This window comes from Girardinichthys multiradiatus, chromosome 10 (assembly GCF_021462225.1).
Source record: "Girardinichthys multiradiatus isolate DD_20200921_A chromosome 10, DD_fGirMul_XY1, whole genome shotgun sequence".
Lineage (NCBI taxonomy): Eukaryota > Metazoa > Chordata > Actinopteri > Cyprinodontiformes > Goodeidae > Girardinichthys > Girardinichthys multiradiatus.
Window position 1 is genome coordinate 22,878,341 of NC_061803.1, and position 24,280 is coordinate 22,902,620.

At 40.6% G+C, this 24,280-nt stretch overlaps 1 protein-coding gene across 7 annotated transcripts in view; it reads right to left on the bottom strand.

The window, feature by feature from the left end:
• Positions 1-276: 276 nt before the first annotated feature.
• raraa (retinoic acid receptor, alpha a) overlaps positions 277-24,280 on the bottom strand; it is a 220,678-nt gene continuing 196,674 nt past the window's right edge. For 6 of the 7 annotated variants that reach the window (XM_047376753.1, XM_047376751.1, XM_047376756.1 and 3 more), the window contains 7 exons: positions 21,110-21,258; positions 15,641-15,782; positions 6,912-7,072; positions 6,612-6,788; positions 6,313-6,517; positions 5,549-5,707; positions 277-4,035 (listed from right to left, as the gene is read on the bottom strand). In XM_047376753.1, the coding sequence (XP_047232709.1) occupies positions 3,839-4,035; positions 5,549-5,707; positions 6,313-6,517; positions 6,612-6,788; positions 6,912-7,072; positions 15,641-15,782; positions 21,110-21,258 (1,190 nt within the window). In that variant the 3' untranslated portion in view covers positions 277-3,838. The remainder of the gene's footprint in view (positions 4,036-5,548; positions 5,708-6,312; positions 6,518-6,611; positions 6,789-6,911; positions 7,073-15,640; positions 15,783-21,109; positions 21,259-24,280) is intronic. The other variant, XR_007039938.1, reaches the window with a different exon arrangement.

Here is a 24,280-nt window from a genome sequence, read left to right on the forward strand (position 1 = left end):
GAAACTGAACTGGGATCTCAATAACCCATTATTTGTAAGTCATAAAATTTAACAGGAATACACTCAACTTATCTTAACCTTTGGAATTTTGAATGAATAAATGAATTAAATGACCAAAATGAACATTTACACAATAGTCTAATCAATTGAGATAAACACGCTTATGCAGAAAATAACAGATTTTGGGTTCATTTTATTTTTACTCACCTCTGGTATGCAATGGCTACAGAAGAAGAGATGATTCTGAGAAAGATTACTGAAAGAATGACAAAGACATTTAATTATTAAATGTTGATTTTATTTTTTATCATCTTTAGTTTTTGTTTTTTTAAAGTTCCTTGATAATCTTGACAAAACTGCAACGTATTTCAAACTTCTCAAGCCGACAGTGTGTCTCTTGCTGTTCCAGATTATCTGAGTGTAGGTGGGGGTGGGAGGTTGTGCGCTGTTCTGGACAGAGGCCTGAAGGGATGAAAGCAGCAAAAAGTGTTTTTAATTTCCAAACACAAAAAAAAAAAAAAAACACAAATGATCGAGAGAGACTCCACACTGGCATTCTAACACTGAGAGGTTCAGGGTCTAAGTCTCTCTGCAGGGGCCAGATTTGATCTAAAGTGGGTGATTGGAGGAAATACTCAGAGGGCTCAGTAGCAGAAATGTGTACACATGTGCATTTGTGATTGGAGGCTTTAAGGGTTGCATCACATAACATATACAAACAACAGGCCAAGCACACAAATGATTCCTTCCTGAGACATTGGTGCGTTACAGTAATGATGAGCCAGATAACACGTGTTAATGGTGAAGGCGTTTTGGTGTAAAGTGAGTCACAGGGCGCTTGGCTGCTCTGGTGCCGTTACATATTTGTTCCTACAAGCTGCTTGGTGTGGGAGACCTATTTGGAACCTTCATTGACAGGTGCCAAAAAAGAAGACCGCTACAATCAAGTCCCCATTCCGTCTGCTACAAACAGATTCATTCAGAGTACCGAGAATCACAAGTGTTTAATACAGAGTATATACACCCTCCCTCACATTAAAACTCTCTTTGAAGCTGACCTGTTGGAGCTCGGCTGAGTCTTCCTGGCTCCACATGGCATCTACTCATCATTTTTGTATTTTCTTTCTGCTACAAGACATAAAAACAAAAGCTGTGCTCTGACAGGAGTGTTTACTTTATTAACTATAGGCATGGGCCAGGTGCCAGTATCAATATCTGCCAAGGTTTGAACAAATTAAGGGGAGCACACATCAGGTGCGGCGCGGTGAGAGGTTCCACTGACATTCATCAGACAGCACCTTTAACACACTTTAAAGATGTCAAGACGGAACAGGTTACTGGAGTTCAGCCGTGATCAGTTTTATCAGAATAAAACTGGTTAAAAAGGATCAGCTGGCGAAGCACAAGACAAACCGTATGACACCAGAGTGGATGGTTGAACAGAAAATAACAATGATGTATTTTCTGATGAGTGTGACCTTTTAGGGTTTCAGAATGGCAAACATTTCCCAACATACTGTTTCTAAAGTTTGAATACCTTTTAATTATATACCAGAAAAAGTTCTAAAGAGTTTTCTTCGATAGAGTAATGTAGCACGTCCCCTCCCCCCACATGTTCTGGTGCACTACTAGTCAGCTGGTTGAAAGATTTTTTCCCCTCAAAACAAGTGAGGTCAACAAGTCTGTGGAGGGAGCTAAAGATTAGAGTGATAGCAAGGAGGTTTTTGCATCTTCACAGACTTTGAGCTCATCACCAAAGATAAATCATCATAATACCTGTGGAAACATGAATAAAGCTACTCAGCTATTATATGAAGGGCTTGACTATTGTGATACCAATACAAAATTTTCCATTGATGATTAAGGGTATAAATCATTTTCAACATGCCATTTATTTTAGAATTTAAATGAACAGATTTTCTTTTTCAAAACTGAAACTGCTCTTCATTATCTGTTGAGAGATGTTCAATTCACACAAAGAAAGTAAATGAATGAAAGTAGTCAGGGGTATGAATAATTTTGGGTTTAACTGTACAGTTTGTATGCTAGCTGACTGAAATCAATCGACCACCTAAGGAGATACCAGATCAGATGATCTCAGTGTATTATATTGGTGTTGAAGATATAAAGTTCTGTTTAGTTATTTTGGTTACTTGAAAAGTACCACAGAATTTAGCGCATGTAACACATTACACATGTAATAATGTAATGTAATTTTTTTTCTAAAAAACCCCCAAAAACAATAGTTTTAAGTGGATATGTTAAAAAAAAACATTTTTATTTCCTGACGTTTAAATCAGGCTAAGATGATCATCTTCAAATTATTTTGCATTTTTATTATTGTGTTACTTCTCATTGTTTTGTTTTTACAATTTCTCTTCTGCATATGCAAAAATGTGCCCAAAAAGACAATTAGACTTGACCAAAAATAAAATCAATGAGATCGTAGCAAAGAATTCTGTTTAAATTTTTTGCGTAAATACTTTGGCATTGTAGCATTTATTTACTTATACTGTGAGAAATGCATACCGGCCCATGCCTAGGTTTCATACTGTACATCATAAAAAGACACAGCTCTAAAATTAAAGGGGCAGATGTTTAAATTGTGTGTTAAAGGTCACATTCTGAACAGCCAGTGTTCAATGCAGGGCTTGTCCAAAACCTTAGTAGGACACAAAACATGAAAGAACTTCCTTCAGTAAAATGTGCTCAAAAATGTACTTTCTTGAACCACAAAAACTAGAACAAAACACTTAAGAGGAATAAAAAAAAAAACAGATGAGGCCTAAAACTCTTCATAGTTTTAAAGAAATGAATACAGCTTATATACACAAACTCAAAGTCACTTAAAATACACCTTAATAATGACTCTTCATTAATTAGAATTTTTTAAAAGGACCTGTGGAAATATCATACAATCAGTTTTTTTCATTCTCTTGGAGGGAAACAAAACAAAACTAAAGAAGAGAAGATTAAAGGAAAAAAAAAATCCAACCTGGAATAGTAGGTGATATTCAATGTTTTCTGTGCACATTTTTGTGTTTGTGTATGACTAGAGAGAAATGTCAACATCAATTTTTTTTTGTTATTAAGAATAATATACAAACGTGAAATTGAAACGTCTCTCATTATTCTTTGATAGGTATGAAAAAGATTCGAACATTGAAGGAGTACAACAAGTTTTAATCTCAGCGCGGTAAACTTGTCCTCGTTTCATCCAGCAGTTCTCTCCCGGACACGCCCATCACAATAGTTCCTTAATTCTTTTATATATATTTATATATCTTTTGTACAAAATCTGGTTGTTTTTGTTCGAAAATGAAAAACAAAGAGGTAAGACCCAAAGTCTTTTCAGGAGTGGGTTCTCCCGGTGAGTTCCAAAGTTGTAGTCTGCCTCAGAGAAACAACAACAAAGTGTCTGGTGTTTGTCAAGTCAGTCATCGTCCATATCCCCGTCCATGTCTTCGTCCCATTGTGCTGCTCTCACTCATTCAAAACAGGTTGTTGCATCCGGACTCGTTTCCATCTGTCTTTTTGAGGAAGGTGGAGAGAGGAGAGGAGAGAGGAGGGAGGTGGAGGAGGAGGAGTCATCAGCAGTGTTTACGGTGCGGCATCTCTCAGGCATCCGGTCATCCTGGAGCGTTCCAGCTTCGCCACCACCCCCCTCCTGTCCGAACCTTGTACAGGAGATGTGGACTTGTGTCAGGGGGCACTGAAGAGAAGGAGGTGGCTCTCAGCAGTAAGGATCAAAGCCCACTTCCTTTGCCCCCTTGTGTTCAGAACCATATGGGGGGAGACAACATGAAGAGAAAAAGCAATAAAAATGAGAGGGTTGGTACTACGGCGACTGTGTGGCTGGACTGCTTTGGGCCGAGCTGGGGGACAAGCTGGGACTGCAGCTGCCTGGGGGGGGTCCGCTGGGCCTGCTGCCTGCAGCTCCACTCTCAAGTCCCTCTGAATTCTCAAGCATCTCCTGGATGAGAGGCGGCATGGATCCAGGGATCTCCATCTTCAGTGTGATGACACGCTCCGCTCCTGCAGACAGGAATGGTTGAAGAAAAGAACATGAGCACCTAAAGTTTTGGTAATTTTGTCAATATATTCATTCAGCTTCTTGTATGACAATAGCACCTTTTCCATTATCCCAGGCTTCTGAAAGCCCAAGGCGCTTTTCAATACAAATGTACCCAGGTAATTTCACTTTCCCATGCAGTCAGTTCATTAAGAACGAGCCTACTTTGAAATGTTTTTTTCTGAGTTTTTGGGGCAGCGGAGCTCCGCTTAAATAAGACATGCTGAGGTATGCTGGCCGGACGGCTGGACTGGTCCTTCCCCACTAACCGCTACCTGATCTCGGCCGGGCACTCCGGGATTCCCAGCTACCTGTTATCTGTTTGTGGACTAGTGAATGTAAAGCATTTAGTAGGTATGTGGTGAATAACTGCAACTACCAGAATATACAATGTAATATTTTTCACCAGGAATGTTTGACATTTTAAGTTATTAGGAATTAATTATGAACTATTTCACCACAGTTCTGCAGGAAAAATATTTTAATGCAGTGCTGATGATCAAACAAAGCAGTTTAAATTTTCATTGTACATAGAAAATACATCTTCCCCTAAGATTGTCTTTTCATACAAACCTTACTTAGTGGAGTGTAAACTCGTAATCATTCTTCATAGTTTTATGTAGACGGCTCTGCAGAAGGAGAGACCACAGTTCCAGGTATGGATGCAGTATCCCTAAAGCTCTGTGATCCTCTTCACCCTCATGTCCTGCCATTGTCTACTCCACTCTCTACATATCTTCTACTTTATATTAATATTTGTTTATTATTTGACATTCAATCCCTGTACTTCTGGACTGATTGTTTTTTTTCTTCTAATAAATACAAGACATTTTTCTGTTTGTCCTGTAGTTATCTGTCATGACTTTACCTGATAATAATAAAAGCAAAAATAAATATGTTAATCAGTGTTTTGTATTTATTGTTGTGGAAACAAAACATCTTTGGCCAGATGCAGGTTGGTAAAAAATTGCATGTAAAATAATGATTTAATCTTTTCCCGCTTGTGGATCCAGTGCAACTTAAAGAATAATTGAAGGAATTATTCAACTGCATAACTCTAAAGCTGCTCATCATCTACAATCATCAGTTGAAACAAAAACTAATTTATTAGCTAAGAATCTTTTAAAAGGAGTAAAAGAGTATTGCCATCTGCTGGACAATGGAAATAGAACATAAAAAATTCCCTGGGATTTTTTAATGATCTGTATCAGAAAATTCAATTCCAGATACCTGTTGTAGCCAACAGCTCCATGTGACACACAGGGTGCCCTATTTCCCCCTAAAGTCTGTACCTACTGAGTACCTGACTGGGACTCTGCATCAGCAAATAGCTGTTTGTAACTGATTTGAATCTGTATCCCAGTCAAATCCTAATTGTGACATCACTAATTACAATAAATAAAGCAAAGTAGTAGAAAAATAAACATTAAAGATAATCTGATGATCAACTGCTTCTGTATGTGATGAACACCTGACCTTTAGCACTGATGCTTCTTAGGTCAGTTATCTTCATCAGCATCTTGGGGAACATGTGAGGTTTGTGGGGCCTCCTCTTCCGTACATAAATCTTCAGTGCCTCCAGAAGGGGCTCTTGCAGGATGTCCACTTTGTCTGCTTCTTCTAAATCTTGCCGATCTATGAAAAAAAGAACAATAATCACAAAACCCCGTTTTCTGTGCTGTTTCCTGTTCAATTTGGAGAAGGAAAAGCAACTTCAAAACGTGAAAATCGTGAAAATCGTTTTGCTGCCAGAAAATATTTGATTATTGATTTTAGTGCTTTAACGTCTGATATCAGAAATTAAAGTCAGAAAATTCTACTGTTTGGAAGTTGAACTATTTTACAAAAATACCCATAAAGGATCGCTCAGATTTTTCATAATTGGTACATTAAACATTTATGGTCATGTGTCTAATTGCATTTCCATTTTTACCAAAATGATACATTTTGTACGCCTTAAAAACATAGGATACATAAAACAGTATTTTCCACTTCTAAAAACAATCTTTCCATTATTCTTGCATTATACACAGAATTTGACCTTAGGTGCAGCCATCTTAGATTCTTGAATAAAACTGACATTGCCATCTACTTAAATACTCCACTAGATGGCAGAATAGGATTTGATACAGCAGGTTTTTAAAGGAAAGTACAAACTTTGCTAAAGATGTGGAGGTCTAAAAAATATGCACATCAAAATGAATATGTTCATAATAACAGGGTTAAGAGATGTGTCATACCTCCACAAAGCAAGCAGATGGCGCTAAGAAGCCCTGTCTCAGCATCATCCATCTCCAGAGGCAGGAGCTGATTGGCGAAGGCAAACACCAGGTCAGTGAGGGGACCAAAGCCGGCATTGTGCATCTGGGTTCGATTTAGCGTGAGTCCATCTGAGAAGGTCATAGTGTCTTGCTCTGGTGTGTAACGTGTACAGATCCGCAGTATCTGTAAACCAAGGTTGTATGAAGCCATTTTAAAAAACACAAATATCTAATATCACATAATGAATTGTGAAGAAAAGATGAACCACAATTTGTACCAGAATATCGAGACAGGCAGCTTTGAGCAGAGTAATCTGGTCGGCAATGGTGAGTGTCGTAAAGCCCGGCAGCTGCTTCGCAAACTCCACCGTCTTAATGATGCACTTGGTGGAGAGTTCACTGAACTTGTCCCACAGGTCTATGTCCAAGGACACACGCCTTTCTGAGCTGTTAGTCTGTGAAGATCACTGACAAGTCAGACTTTGTGACAGATGCAGGAGACAATTGCCTACACAACTTAAAAGAAAAGCTGAAATAACACAAGGGACATTCAGACGGCTGTTTTTTAAGCCACTGACCGTAGTGTATTTGCCCAGCTGGCAGAGAGAGGGGAAAGTATCCTGGTGGGCCTTGCGAACCCTGTCAATCATCTGCTCTGTGTCAGGACTCAGCACATAGCTCTCTGTGCACTCCTGCTTCTTCTCATCCTTCTTCTTCTTGTTCCGGTCATTCCTCACCGCTGCACAGAGCAAAGAAAACACAAGCATTTGGTCACAACACAACTACAAATTACAATGTATCTCATTGGAATTTTATTTGATAGACTAACACACAGTAGTGCATTGCTTTGATGTACAGGGAAAAAGGTACATTGGTTTTTAAACGTTTTTACAAACAAATTCAGAAAAGCGTGGCATACATTTGTATTCAGCCCCCATGCGTTAATACTTAATAGAACAATCTTTCAGTGCAATTACAGCTGCAGCTTGCAAGCTGCAAGCACATCAAGAGACTGATTTTCCCCCCTCATTCTGCCAAAGAGCTCTGTGATCATCAATTTTCAAGACTTGCAACCAGTTCTCATCCAAATTTAGATCAGGTATTCATCAGCTTCCATGTCCAGGAGTGACGCTGAAAAACTAGTCCATGCATTTGTTACTTCAAGGTTGGACTATTGTAATTCTTTACTATCAGGATGTCCACAAAATGAAGTTAAAAGCCTTCAGCTGATTCAAAATGCTGCAGCAAGAGTTCTGATGAAAATTAAAAAGAGAGATCATATTTCTCCAATTTTAGCTTCCCTTCATTGGCTCCCTGTTAAATTTAGAATAGAATTTAAAATTCTCCTCCTCATATATAAAGCCCTTAATGATTTAGCTCCATCATACATCAGAGATCTGATTGTTCCATATGTTCCTAACAGAGCACTTCGTTCTCAGACTGCAGGTTTACTGGTGGTTCCTAGAGTCTCTAGAAGTAGAATGGGAGGCAGATCCTTTAGTTATCAGGCTCCTCTCCTGTGGAACCAGCTCCCAGCTTTAATCCGTGAGGCAGACACCCTGTCTACTTTTAAGGCTAGGCTTAAAACTTTCCTTTTTGATAAAGCTTATAGTTAGAGTGGCTTAGTTTATTCTGAGCTATCTTCCTTATTTTTTACCTCCGTCTTTTTCCCTCCCTGTTGGTTGGAGTAAGGGGGAGTCAGGTTTAGCTTAAACCGGCTCAGTTATGGTTGAGGTGCAAACACACCCTCCATTTCTGCTACCTGTATGACCCCTTCTCTTTTCCAATGGTTGTGATCAGTCTGACAGAGAGAGGTATCCCAATCATTGTGGTTTATAGTATAAAAATGACCATCAGTGGGACCCTTTGTGGGGTTCCTTGAGACGACATTGTTGTAAATAAGCGCCGTTTAACTAAATAATCTGAACTGAAACTATCTGTGTAGTTATGCTGCTATAGGCTTAGGCTGATGGAGGACATAACGACCACTTTCACCCTCTTCGCTACATTCTCACACTACTCTCCAATTTTGCATTATTTGCTGTTATTTCAGTTTTTAACTTTGTTCTCTCTTTTCTCTTCCTAGAAGCTACACCTGGCCTGGCTCTGTGTTTACCTGTGACACCTTTCTGGAGAGGGGAATCGTCCGAGTTTCTGCTGGCAACAACTTAATGCTCACCGTCTACAGATGATCCACATGGCCCTGTCTTTCAGTGTTTAACCCTTTCTCTCTCCTAGACATGGCGATTGACTGAGCTTTTACTGTAACTAATTATATGTGCTCTCTTTCAGACTCTAACCTTGAAAACTGGCTCAGAGTTTATCTGTTCTTTCTTTCTAGGTGAAATGACTAAAGGAGCTACATCCATTAACATTTACGTTTCTTTCCCATAGAAAGTACTCCTGGATCAGTGCTTCTTTGTTCTCTTTGTGTCTCTGCTCTGTTCTCTCAAACCCCCAGTCGGTCGTGGCAGATGGCCGCTCACACTGAGCCTGGTTCTGCTGGAGGTTTCTTCCTGTTAAAAGGGAGTTTTTCCTCTCCACTGTCGCTACATGCATGCTCAGTATGAGGGATTGCTGCAAAGTCAACTCCAGTGACTGTCCACTCTCTCTACATGCTCATCCAGGAGGAGTGAATGCTGCAAGTCACTGACTGGATGCAATCTGCTGGGTTTCCTTAGACAGAAAAACATTTTATCCAATTTGAATAAAAAGCTAACTCTGACTGCACTGTTCAATGGTTAGGATTAATTGGAATGTATGTACCTGACTGTTGTGAAGTGCCTTGAGACAACATGTGTTGTGAATTGGCGCTATATAAATAAAACTGAATTGAATTGAATGTCCCTGATTAGAAAAAAACACTCCCAAAGCATGATGTTGTCACCTCCGTGTTTCACTTTGGGATGATGTGCAGTGTTCGTTTTCCAGCACACAGTTTAGATGTAGGCCAAATTGTTCAATATTGGTCACCTTCTTCCACATGTTTGTTGTATTAACTGCAGGGCAAGCTTAGCCCACCTTTGGTAGGCAAACTAGGTGACTTCTAAAGACATTTGGTTGAGCTGGACTTTACATAGGGGTTTTAGAGTAAATGAAAAACAAATGCCATAGTTTTTAGAAATTACTTTGTAAATCATTTTGAAATCCATGTATCCTTTTCAATTTCCCTTCGCAATTATGTGCTATTTTGCGATGGCTTTTCTGATTAAGTCTCAATAAAATACAGTGAAGTTTGTGGTTGTAACGTGACAAAATGTGAAAAGTTGAAGGTGTAGCAGTATTTTTGCATGGCACTGTATTTATCTATTAAAATATGATTCACACTTTTGAAAACAAGTTTAAGTACCATTCTTGCATTGTACACAGATTATGCAGCTCTTTAAGCCTGTTCAGACATTGTTATGATCTTCTGACAGAAGCTAAAGAATGCAGAAATCCAAGACCTTAAAGAAATTATATTCTGTGCAGCAAGCAGCCAAAACAACTCCCTTTGTTATCAGAGGCTGAAAGACAAATGTTGTGACACAGCTGCATCCAGGAATGGTTGCGGTAATGGTGTGAGGAGAGGGAATAAGAAAAAAAAAGCTTGACATAATCCACTGTTGTTTCCCTCTGGGCGATCTGGTTGAGAGCATGATCACCCCAAATGACAAAAACACAGGGCGGGTGTTTAGCATTGAAATCCCATTAAAAGCCTGATCCATATCTCCCAGCCTATCCACACTGGCTTTGATTAGGTTGTGTATGTGTATGTGTGTGTGTGTGTGGATAGACTGGATGAGAAGGGGTGCTAGCTGATATAGTAGTGGGGGATGGAGCTATCCATAAGGCTGACAAATTGCCACAACTTTCATTAGGAGTAGCAGCTAATGTAATAACATAATATGACAAATATCCTGCCTCTAATAGTTTTAAAAGGGCTCGGCTGTAATGCCCATAACGGGGGAAAGAAAGAGCTCCAGCGTTTTCTTTTCGTTGTCTCTCCCTGTCTTGGTTATACAACATGTTCTCACTTTCCCTGTCATCCTCGCAGTTTGTTTTATTCTCCACAGAAAAACAGGGTAAATATTAAGGACATCCCAATGCAGGCATTAGCCAAGGATGCTTTTAAAGTAGCTGCAGAATTGGTTTAATTCAGACACCTCAGAAGGTGCTTTGTTATTTTATGTACCACGATGTACGCTTTCCAAAGAGTTTCACTTATGTCTCGTCATTCCAGAGAATATTATCCTACAAAACGTGGGGAACGTCATTAAGTGCCTCAGCAAATGTAAAATATGCATTTGTGTCCTTTTTGATCAACAGTGCCTTGTGACCTTTTGGAATGATTTATTCATGTGCTCTTGAGTAATTTTGGTAGGCTGGCCAATCATGGGAAGGTTCACCACGGTTCTATGTTTTCTCCAGTTGTGGATAATGGCTCTCATGGTGGTTCGTTGGAGTCCCCAGACCCTTAGAAATGGCTTTGTAATCCCTTTAAGACCAAAAGATGTCAATGACTTTGTTTCTCATCTATTGTTGAATTTCTTTAGATCAGGGTATGATGTTTTTCTTTTTGAGGTCTTTCAGTCAACTTCATGTTGAAGTGGAATTATGCTGTTAACTTTCTTGTAGTATCATACGGAGACTACAATAAATGCCTATTCCTAAATAACTTGAATAATATCGGAGACAAAAAAAACCTGATCCGGAGATACCTCGTAAACATTCTTTCACCTTAAATCATCCACCTGTATCAGTTATCTTATTTCTTCCAACAGTAAACCTGCATTGTTTCCCTTTCCCGACTCAAGATCAGAATTTCCTTGTCTCAAGCTGAACCTTGACCACAGAGGGTAAGCATGCTCGGGCTGTTGGGAAGTTGCTGTCTCTGATAGAGGGGGCCCTGGACTGGGGCCAAGGAGAGGAAAGCACAACTCTGTGCTGCAGCTCATTCATCAGCCCACAGACAGGCCTCCCTGCCTGGGAGAACATTAAGGCAAGCAGGAAGGCGGGGGCTGGAAGTCTGATCCTGCATTATGATGCTGCTAAGCACTGCTTGCCACAACACGAGATGAAGACCCTGCTGTGATCATGTTAATGTGTTCCTAGGGCTTATTGACAGTTATGAGGAAGTTGCTCTTTTTCACATAAAAAGACAGAAATGCCTTTCATTGCCATTTATGCTGATGATATAATTATGCATTAGTAAAGGCCCAGTCTGTTTGTCAGCACTGAGCTTTGGAGGACATTTGTCTACATCTGTACTAAGCTGCTCTGCAGATTTGGGCCTGCCCTACTTGTGGAGCTGATTGGGAATCAGTCTTGTGTTTGCCACAAGGGGGAGGAGGAGAGGGTTGCAGCATAGCCCATGTCCAATTAATTCACAAATAAAAGTGGGGCATCCCCAGTGCCCAGACATTACCCGCACTGACAAATTGGCAGCACAATCATATGCTGCACAACACAGTTTAATGAAGTCATTAAACAACTATTAGGCGCGACTGCCGATCTGTCATGGCGAATTGCCACATGCAATAACTTGGGGGGTGTTGAGGAGGCCTGGGCTTGGGCTTTGTGCAAATGAATGAAATACAGCCTTTAAACCCTATTGTAGGTGAGTGTGTGTGTGGATGCAAATGCGTATTTTACAGTCGTTGTCTGTTTTTCCGCTTCAATAAATATATCTTTTCAAAATATATTAAGACAATATGAATGCTAATAGAGCAAAATTCATCCTGAATTGTTTATATTTATGTGTTTATTGCATTTATATGATTTACAGGAACTAGAGTGTATCGTACAAAATACTCATGTGACATCAGTCCATCATTCATTCTCATGCTGGATTTCACCAGTCTGTGCACTCGTGCATATTTGTATATTTGTGCCTGTGTGCACAAAAAAAACCAAACAGAGGTAGGCAGACAGGGATAATTTGAGTGAGGAAAATTAAAGCGCTGGCAGCTCGTCCATCACACAGATTAAATTCAATGGAAAGATAAAAATGTCAATGTTTCTACCCCTGTTCCTGCAGCTTGTGGCACAGAGCCACTGTCGACAGAGATGACCCCCCCCAGCTTCTCATATTCCCCCTGCCCCTCCACTCTCAGTTCTCTGTTTCCAATTCGCTCACACTGGGTTCACTTCTCTTTCTCTCTTGCTGCTAACTCGCCTCCTCAGCTGATGTTATCCTAACTTTGTGGTGTTCTCTGTCATTGCTTTATGTTAATTTACTTTTATCACTTTGTCTATTGTTGGGTAAAGCCTTCCTGGAGGAGAATGTGGCCGCCTGGGTGAAATTGGGAGTTTGACAAACAAGGGGAGGTGATATAACGGAGGGATTGAGGCTGCTCTGAACTTAAACACAGCTAAGGGAATGTCCCACCAGAAGGGGGTCTATTCCATACACAGCCTAAAGTGTAGAAAATTTATCAGAGGAAAAGGTAGAAATGTGCTATTAGACCCCACCCCACTATCCAGCACGGCATCACTATTACTGTCACATGCCCAAATAAATATCACGTGGTCAACCGCCTCGCCTCAGTGGTGATGGCGATGTATCATGCATCCCTAGATTAAAGAAATTAAAGATTCACTGGGAAATTAGCCGATTTTCACCTCAACCATGCCTGACCCGTCACCGACCAGTTGGAAACAAAAATCGAATCTTTTTCTCATCACTGAATGCACTCACAACACCCTTTGATGTGGACACTGGTATTGTGGGAAGAAAAATATTTACCTAGTTTTAGTATTGGTGAAACGTCTAAAAATTACATCATAGGAAGCACTGAGATGTGATTAGCTATTCCAAAGGACATCATTTTCTACAACATGTATAGAGAAAGAGGGAGTAACACTTTCAACAGATAACAGGAAGGCTAAACATATAGGTTGATCACACTAAAGGATGCCACAATTTTGCTGTTTTGACTGTTATGGAACCTGTTGGACTCTATGAGGCAAAGGTCTACATCCTTAAGGGCGTACAGCCAGAGAACAATGTTTTAGCGATGCTAATCATATTAATTGCTAATAAAGAATGCTAACTGAATTCAATTCAGTTTACTTATGTAGCACTAGCTTACAACAAGATTCCAAGTCAAGTAAATACACTCCAAATTAATCAAAGTTAAACAATGCAGTTCAGTTTTAGCTAATGAACTCTGTAAGACTTGCCACCTATTTTGTCACTAAAGGCTAGAATAAAGTCAATGTCAGCCTTTCAGCTAATTAACCTCTTAAGACATAGTTTGGAGGACAAAAATAAATGAGTTGATATTTCCTGAGCAATCTAGACATGGCAGGACAGCTTATCCCCTCTTTTCATGGGTAGGTACAAACTATATTGGGTCAACCTTCCTTTCAGGCCATAATTAGTACTCTTCCTTTACCACATGCTGTCAGCTTAATATTAAACAGGCAAGAGGGTTATGGGCATTTTCTCCAAAGCTCCTGTAGGTCTCTCAAAACCCCCTCCCCCGATTCTGTCTTGCTTGGCATTGCCACCTGGCAGAAGGCCTGGTGCTGTCGTCTGGAGCTGTCTGCCAGCAGACACAAGGTCACCAAGACGCCCTTCGCTGCTAGCTAGGAGTTCCTCTTATGAATAGAGGAGAGCAGTTTTTTGAGTCGAGCTGTTTTTGATAATGCCTTCACATTCATTCTTTTTTGTGATGTCACCTTGTGCATGCATAATTATGGCCTGAGCATGTTATTATGCCTAAGTGGGTGTTCTGATGAGTGTGAGCCTTCTTGTGCCGGTGTCAAGAGTCCCTGCTGGGCCCAGATTGCCTGTCTTGTCCCTCGGCAGCAGCCCATTTGGGCCGCTTTCACTGACCAAAGTCACTTTCTGTGACCACAGGATGAGCAATTTGCCCACGTTGCACAAAAAGATCACAGACTGCTTGCAGAATAAAAAAACTGTTTGGCAAACCAGTATAGAAACATTTTAATCCACTGTGAATTCCAAGGCAGGAATCCATTCACAAAAATATCTTCTGCTGTAGCACTTGTTTACCACTAGATGGCTCTCCAACTCCACTCTATGCTATCGTTTGCATGCAGTGAGCAACTGTGCGTGAAGAAGGCTGTTGTGATACTTCTAACCATGATTAATGGCCCCATTCAAGGTGAGGAGCTCAGAGGATAACTTCTTTTACTGTAAGCCAAGGTACTGCTGCACGGGGAGGGCTCTCTGCAATTTCTATCGCAGAACGATGGGGTAAATAGTTTTGTGATACAGGATGCACAGACAGAGCAACAGAGGCTGTTTGCATACGTTTGAAAAGTTTAAAGTAGCAAGAAGGAAGAGACACTTTCTATCTGGATTTGCCTTTTACATTAACTTGGCATTTATCTGCAATTGCTACAACAATGGGCCTTGTATGCAAACAGGTGCACATTGCTGTGAGTGAGTCATGTGATCAGGTTCAGGTAAACACCCTGCTGGCCTTTTAGCCCTTGGTGATCACACCTTCACCAATTACTATATCAAGTCTGGCTCCTCGAGTATTGTGCGTGTTCACAAAGCTTCTCCCCATGGGGAAGCAATGATGGGAGTAGACGCCTGCTCTTTCACTCTCAGCAGGTGAGAACTTCTTTATCCCCGGGGCCTGCCAAGCCTGGCGACATCTTCAACACACCAACATTAGTTTCAGGGTTTTTTCACATCTTATGTCTTTCCCCTATGAATTTACTGCAGATAGCTTTACATTAGGAAGTCTTTACACATGGAACCTGAAAACACAGCAAGTCTAAGGATTGACGGATGGATGGATAGATGGGAGGGATGGATGGGTGACATATATTATTAAATTGATGAATGGATCACAGAGAATTAAATGGATGAATGGGTGATGGATGGATGAATGTAAAATCAAAAGGATGGGTGAATAGATATAACATTTAGACAGTAAGACAGGAAAAAAAGTCATGAAAAATAAATATTTTTTTCATGGCCATGAAAAATCCTTCCAAAATTTTTACAAAGTGCCATATAGTCACATGCTTTCCCAGACTGCATAGGAACCCTGTGAAACCCAATGAAATCAAAAGTAATCCATGCACCAATAGCATTATTGTGCAGCTCATCTGATTGGACTAAAAGACGCTAATCTCTAAATTAAGCATCAGCATTCACACCTGAATCACAGCCAAAGCTGATACATGCCAGCATCAAACACTACTTATGCAACACTGCGAGTGGAGTCGATGGAACAGTTTCTGCAGCCCTAACATGCTTTAGGATTAAGCAGCAGTGATGAGATCTTGTGGTCAGGCCTGGCAGCAAAAGATTCTGCGTAAACAGCTAGTTTGTACTTACACTCTTTAGACATCCCAACTTCCAGGCACTTCTGTAACCGACAGTACTGGCAGCGATTGCGGGTGACTTTGTTGATGATGCAGTTTTTCTCTCGGTGGCAAGTGTACACCATGTTCTTTTGGATGCTTCTCCGAAAGAATCCCTACAAGACAGAAACACAGAGAAAAGGAGTTGAAAACAACAATCAGGGCAACTTACTTTTTAAATGCAGCTTCTAACTGTTCTATTTCCCTTTCCTTTACAGTTTTATTACAGTGTTCTTACAACCCTCTCCAAGCATTTCCCTACAGTTGTAGTGAAACTTTCATCCTCATACCAACAAAACACCCAGCAACATGTAAAGCTGAACCTGTGACCCAAATGCAGATGGACCATATACTTTAAAGATGCAGTTGAAAGAGACTGAACCATCAAGGAGCTAAGTCTATAAGAGGGTTAATCTGTGACATACGGTGCGTTCTATTTACGCTTACGTCAGGGAATGGCTGCTCAACAGAACTAACAAGGCAGCAGACTCAGTCAAAAAACCTGAGGGGATTGTTCATTAACCCAATTCTTCATTGTTCACCTTATTTTGAAAAATAATAAATAGATTAATAATCTTCTTCCACTTGTGGCTGCATCTTTTGGTCTGGCCACTAACCAAGGTCTATTTTTCCAACATGAAAATATAACAAGGTTTAAAAAATATCAAACAAATCTCTCATAAAGAGATGACTGTGAGTTAATGGAGATTTCCTCTAGCTGTATGAAGCATAAGGTTATACAGCACTGACCCTACCCCCCCTGTCACTGTGCACTGCCATGGAGCTGGCTAAAACGAAGCTGAAAATTCCCTGATTTGGAAATATTTACAGTCATTGTGTTAAGCAGCTGAATGGAGGTTCTATCTGAGCAGACTACTGTAGTTTTAACCAGCTGACATTTGCTTTTTAAACTCTCATTGTAACTCTATAAAGAGAAGAATGGTAAAAAGATGCATCATTCTACTAAACTCAGTGTTAAGTTTATACATTTAAATCAAGCCAACAATGAACAAATATTATAGATGTTATCATAACCGTAATAATTTATGTTGTATAATTTTAGCAGCAGTATTAATGATTGTAGCTTGTCTGTTTAAAGTGAAAGAAATCAGATCTTTGTTTTTATTTTAAACACCACAATGCCTCAAAACCATATATTTAATAAATAATCAGTCAGAGACGGGCTCTAATCAGTGACTGGCATGTCAAATATGTAAAAATGTGGCATTTTTCCCCCCTATTAATTAAATACATCAAAACTAAAAATGTCCACATTTTTTCCATATCTAAACACAAGCAGGAGCACGTAATGCACTGCAGGCTGGACCTCAAAGTAAAGTGGAAATTTAGCATCGGCCATGAAAAGGCAGATCAGTGCATCTCTACGTGAAACCGTGAAATTCTAACTCAAGGTTAGTATTGTTATCCCTCAGATCCGGGCATCCTTCAGACTGACAAGGCAAAGTTCAAAGCTGACAAGATGAAGTTCAAACTGCTAAAAAAAAAAACATCAAATACTTATTTCTGCAATAAATAAATTAACACATACGTTGGAAAGACAGGCATTTCAAAATATGTTATGTTTAATACTATGTGATCTCTTGTGAGTCAAAACAATAAAAGAAAAAGGAAGTGGAGGGCATTGATGAATTTAATGCAGGTCAGGAGGAGCCAGGGAGGGAGCCCCATGTGATGCTGCTGGATTAGTTGTGCTAGCTGACAGATGGTTGGTAGATATAAGCCTGCAATTTGTCCTCCCCGGATCACCAGCCTCATCTCACATCTTCTGTCTACCACCGCAGAGTGGAAGTGAGCTGGGCCTCAGATCAGCTAAAAAAGAGGAAATATGCACGGTTTGTCACGTTTCTCATCCGACTGAGCAAGACGGTGCCGTTAAAAACCTCATCATGCCCATTATCTCGTATGCCTTAGAATATATGTTATTTCTGCATTTCAAGAAGGGCCGAACTTAAAATATTTTCCACTCAAGAGTAAGATCTAGGTTTTTGAGTAAGTTACAGTACAGAAACTGTTTTCAATTCTCTGCAGCAGAATCTCTTCAAGACTACAGATCATTGTGGTCTGAACAAACAACACAGTGAGGGACAACAAGGCTTGTAGTTTTCTTTTTATTTGTGGCTGCTGATGCGAAGGGATTAGTCTTAGAAGTGGTCTTTGTGTGTGCGTGTATCATATCCTCTTTGATCTGACAGAGTCCTGACCCTGACCTGGATGTCACAAGGGGATTGACCTGCTCCCTCATGACAACATGAAGCGCAGGTGGCCCCTTAGAGCATCTTCTGATTGGGTGCTGCTGCCGGCCCTTGAGCCAACCGATTTTCCCCACCTTCCCTACCCCAGTCTCCTCCTCCTTTTTGGAGTCAATGCTTGATGTGACCCTTAAGCCTCTTTTTGTATCAGCGCTTAATCCAACCGGCGACAAGAGCCCTCAGCGGGCCTTTCAGCCACCCTGCAGAGATCGCAGGAGATGAGAGCTGCAAGACGGGGTAGGGGTGAGGGCTGAGGGGAGGAGTGGTGGGTAACAACACAGTTGTGGTCACATTTGTCATGCGCTTCTCGTCAAACTGCTGCCTACCTAGGGGTTAGGAACAGCAGCTTGCATATGTGTGAGGACCTGCGTTATTAAGTGGGAAATGGAGGAACCCTGTTGTACATTACTTTCACACCGTTCCCAGATTAAGAGAGCATACCAAGCCTCCTACTGCGACCATGCATGTGTAAATGTTTCTGAACCCTGTGACCCGATTACAGAGCAGCTTATGCAATAAACGTCAGATGTAAAAGCACTTGTTTTGGGTTTTTTACATTGAAAAGTCACAACAAACCGAGGACGTTCGGATATAAGGTGGCTGTAGGGGAATTTTGCCATAGCGTTGGACACTGGGAAGAGATGCGCTTCTCTGCCCTGCCGTGACCCCAAGATAAAAACATAAACATGAGGAGGTGGCAATGCATATTTGATTCCTATGTATTAATATCTAACGGCAAAAAAGTGCATTCCTGGTAAGTATATGCAGGCAGTACAACTTTAACAACAAACGAAAGAGCTGTCTCCCGAGCAGCAGAGCTCGATGTGCACCCCCCGTTTCTCCAGCTCGCAGCCCCCAGGAAATGCCTTTGTAGTTTGGCATGCTGCAGTGAAGCTGATGCTGCTAACCCTCAACTTACCCCAGTCTCAAATGAGACACTATATACATTCTCCTGGCTGCCTGTAGTGTTGAATTTTTGAACATCCTATACCAAGACATCTCCTCTGAAGTCAGAGATACAGCGAAGGCATCCTGAATTTTTCAAATTAGCTCTGCAGATATTGAGTGGGCTCCTAGGTAGGAACTTAGCTGAGATTGGATGATGTGCTGAGACTGTATTTGCGTTGGCAATCAATCAAAATGTCATGTCATTTCCCCAGACACGTGACCACTAATAACTTCTCTGGTGTCTGTAGAGATTTCATGTCTGCCTGTTTCTGTTTATCATCTTTTAAACCAACAAGTAGCAGGTCTTAGAAATGAATACCTATTAGAAAAAAAATCTACTTAGAGAAGCAATTCAAATATTTAGAATTAGAATTATAAACCATTACATTTGTTACTTCATTCAAACAGTGCTAATAAGAAAATGCAGGCAACCATTGGCACAGTCCATGCAATTTATATGTATGAAATGGCTGGAAAACTCTGAGTGTGCTTCAAAAAAATACTTTTCAAATTGGTAACGAGAGGGAAAAAAGATCTGCACACCAAAACAAAGATTTAAGTATTAGGGATTTCCCAGTTAGGATTATTTTGTCCCTAATACCGATCAAAGTAATTAAAGTATAGCAAAGTATCACTATGATACTTTGCTATACTTTGCTATGCCTTAAAACTCATGTTAGTATTATATCAGTCACCGATTAGATTCTACATGCTTCAGTATCTGTTTTTCTGGACAGCGACAGATTTTGTCGACGCATTGATTTACAATCTTCAATAACCCCAAAAACTGAATGATCAACCTTTCAGTTTCTCTCAGCACCAATAGATGTCTGTGCAGAGCAGGCCACATGACCCCAACAGGAAGTGAACATTATTCTAAGTGTTAGGAAAGAAGCAGATTTGTCAGATTATCAAAATTACGTAATGGTTGTATAATACGGTTCCAAAGTGTTTCAATATGTTTGTTTCATGAAGTACCATTTCAGCAACATAAAAGGCCAATTTTTAGTTCCTTTTTGGAATCGCTATGCATTTTATTTTATGCAGTATATACTTGTGAGCCAAACACTTTAGTGTTAATAACAGCTCTGTAAGCCTTCTGTCCTTCTGTAATAATAAACTCTTTATAAAGATTACTGTGGTATTAAGAGGTGGGACAGAGAAACTGGCTGGTGACTGAAGTTTCAGTTTCACCAGCCCTGACCCAGTGACCCACTGGTCAGAAACTCAAAAATAATTGTTTCTGCAAGTTTCAGTTATCAAAACATAAGACTTTTTACAAGCCTTTTAAGACTTCTATGGATATTTTTAAGGCCTATGAGAATCATACAAAAGTTGATTAACTTCAAAGTTCAGGCAAGTTCAATTCAACTTTATCCAATGAAGTTGGTGCTTTTCAGCTCTGGCAGGTGACTCCAGTGCTTTTACAACAATAGGTTACCTGGCTTTCAGGCCTTCAAAGGCAGCATAAAGTAAACTTCATAACTTTTTTATTCAGTTTTAGAAGGTCAAAATCTGAATGTTTCCACTAATCACTGATCACTGCATCTCTTATTTGAATACATTCAAATTAGAGAAAAAGATCCCTCCTTCTCATCCTGAGAAGCAGGGATCCCCAGGCAAGAACTTGAATAAATGGCAAGAACTTCAGCTTACACACGTTTGCCACTTTTGACATGGAAGCAGCGAGATAAAGGGGTCTGTGCGTTCACCTCCAACACGAGAACATGTATCTATCAGCTGATAACAGAGCAGATGGGGGTTATGCAGCCTTTTCAGCACCTGTGCAACAAGGCTGTATTGATAACAGGCAACCAGTTTGGACACGTTGGCAAAGCCGATATGAGGAGCAAAAAGCTGAAATCCTGCACAGATGACATTTCACACACTGTGTGATAAGAGGAACATTTATTATAGGAGATTTTGTTGTATAATGTATTAGTTAAAAGAAGCCAACGAAAGCTGCCCAAATCCTATTGATGTCTGCACAACTAATCGTGATAATGTTGGTTAGATTTAAGGAAAAAAAAAAAACCATTCTCACTCATTTCTGAATGAGATTCTAGCATTAAACACTGAAAAATCTCAAAAAGATGTGAAAATCTTGCCCAAAATCTTTAAACAGGTGTTTTTATCCTCTTCTTGTGCAAATCACACAAAGGTTATAAGATTGCTGAAAATCTTGCTTGCTTGGCAGATTCAGAGGAAGGCCGAGGAAGTTTTACCTTGCAGCCTTCACAGGCGCTGACACCATAGTGGTACCCTGAGGACTTGTCCTGGCACACAAAGCAGGGCTTATAGACACGGGGCGGCGGGGGAGGCGAGGGCGGGCTTGGCACTATCTCTTCTGAACTGGTGCTCTGGGTCTCTATTGCTGCAGAGAAGAAAGGGAAAAAGAGCAATGAGAGTGGGGTTAGCAAACACCATCAGGCGAGTGCTGACATACATTTGGCATTAATCAATACAAGCAGGATAAACACAATCTCACGAATGCACAACCAGACTGATACACTTAACTATATCCAATACAAATCACCAATAGCCTAACTTTAGGCAAGAGCTAAAAAGTAGCTTTAAAGCCAAAGACAATTTGCTTATCAGGTGTTTTTGACTGGAAACTGTCTTTTATCAAAGCACTGATGAATCAAATCACTGCAGAAATATTTTTTAAAGCTCATATTATGCATCTGTGTGTATGAGTGCAACACAAGGCTGCTGCACTGGCAGGAAGGTTCAAAGTCTGGTTTTCTCTTCTGATACAAGACCTGGAGTTCTGCCTCCGTTTTAAAAATTCAGCATTTCTTTAACGCATGTGCGCTTCAATTGACTGCAGGATCAATCGCAGGCTGCGCCAGACTCCTTGAAAACAAGCAAGGCATGTGTCTGTGCAGAATTCCTCCCAAACCGTGCTTCGTTAGGGATTTTTCCGGGACCAGCGTTGCACACTGCAGGTGCAACAGAAACCATCTTCATGGGTAAAGTTTACACCAACCAAGCAAACAACATGTGGTGCAGGGATTATGAAGGATAAAACCTGTCTTTGTGTAATACATCTTGGACTTTGACCTCAATAGCAAGTGCGTTACAAAACACTGCTCTTGAATCAATTATAAAACATGCATTCACACAGCAGACGTCAACCCTTGACCAAATAAGTCTATAATCCTGCTTCGGCGAATGTTGATGCCGAGCTTGCTTCATTCATGGGGAAGAAAAGTTAAGGTCTGGACAGTTTAAACATTTTTAAATGGTGTAGAAAATGTGTCTTTCGTTATCTCTCACACAGCTTCTGGACAAGATTTGTTTTTATGCAGCTTTTGAAATACTAGCATGTCTATGCTGGCTTTTCCCTCACTGAGCAGCAATGATGTCTGAAGGAGGTAAAAGTAGCCTTTCATGCTCCTGATGAAGAAGAAACCTTTAAAATCCAAAGGAAGAATTACAGTCTATAAAAACCCTTAATATATTCATGCATTAGAGGCTTTTACTGGAAAGAAGTAAGATAAGAAAGTGAGGTGGCATGACAAAGTACCCCATGCTAGAGGTGGAGTCACAATATTGCCCCTTTTCCACCACTCCAGTGCGGTTTGGTATGGTTCTACTTGCCATTTAGGTTTATTCCATTAGTACTGGTTTTTAGTACCTGCTTGCTTGTGGTTCCAAGCGAGCCGACCTGTGCTGAAAACGTGACGTCACAAGACAGTCAGTCACTGATTGGGTAGAGACGGTGTCATCAATAATCACAGCGTACATATTATGATAATTAATTAATATCTTTAAGTTATTGTGCATATAACCACTATAGCAAGCTAGCATTAGATAGCATTTGGTTACCCTTGCATATCCTCCTGCTTGGATCCTTCAGCTTTACCGCTCCATGACTTCCCTCTCTCTCCTGTATTTACTTAGAGTGTCCATCTTGCCACCCGCAGCCTTCTCTGGCTCTCTTCTGTGACTGAGTCAGACAGAAGCCATAGACTGAACAGGAGTCCAAGCTGTTGCTGTGTTTGTGTCACTACAAATCACATCACCTTACTTTTTTGGACTGTGGGGCTCCATTGTTATGACGATCCAGCTCACATTTAGATGGTACTCAACTGTAATGGAAAACCAACCAAACCGTGTAGAGTCAAACCAACCAGAGACGACCCAAGACCAGTAGGTATTAATTGAAAAGGGACACAAGATACCTGTTCACAGTCTGCTCCTGTTATCTGAAACACTTCTAGCAGGTCTGAGTGGGTTTCTGGTGTCAGTACAGTTAAGCCCAAAAACAGGAAATTCCATATTTACCAAGCTTGACCAGTAAGGTCAAGCTTGGTAAATATGTGTAAAAAGTCTTGAAATAAACAGATTTATTTCATGCAGAGCCAAAATCTATCACAATTTAGAATTTTGTGCACACTAACAGGTTTTCCTAGGCCTTTGGAAGAGAAACAGGCCCACAGCATCACAGATCCTCAACTGTACTTAACACCGGGTGTGTGCTGTTGGAAAAATTTGCTTCTTTTGCCTCTCTTATGGAGACCTGGTGACCCCAAGATGCCAATTTTTTCTGCAGTTCTCCAAGAGTAAGCTATGGAGATTTTTATTTATTTACCCTTACCCACCTGCTCACTGAGCATAGTGACAAGATAAATATAGGTCCTCATCCAGCATGGTGGCCAGTGGCTAAACGAAACGAGCCTCAGTGTGACATCATATTTAAACACCAGGGAAGCAGAAAGATCCAGACACTTTGTACCACTTTCTGCAGGCTGTACATAGCAGTTAAAGGGAGAAATCAAAGGTTTCTTCAGACAGAAGGTGGAGCGGGGTCAAACAAAAACACTTAAATGTAAGTTAAAGAGTCTTCTGTTACACATAATAAAATATGCATACATTTTCACTGGAAGTAGGAAAGACAACGAGAAACATTTGCAATAATTCCAGAAATAAGCAGAACAACAGAATTTTAAGTGGAACGGACATGACAAAAGGGCAGATTGTGGGCAGTGAGGGATGCTTTGCAGCCAGTTGCCGTTATGCTGGTGTTATAATGAGCTGTTGTCGCCCATGCCATCGGGCGATGCAGTCACTACGTTCATGTCAAGCAAATTAAGATTAAACAGGGTAGCCCTTACATAACGTAGCATATTTTCTCATCATCAGAAATCCATTCAGTTCTCTTCACTGCTCCGCCACACTTGATGCAGACTGATTACAGCGCAGTGGTTTTAGGTGCGTTTGGGCGGGTAGACCAAAGAAAACAAACAAACATGTCCCCAACATTCATACACACAAACTGCCTTAATGCTAAAATCTAAACAAGGGTCTGCAGGCTTTAACAGGCCCATTAAGGAAGTGATTTTTCCCTCTCTCTCTCGCACACACAAACACACACGCGTGCGCGCACA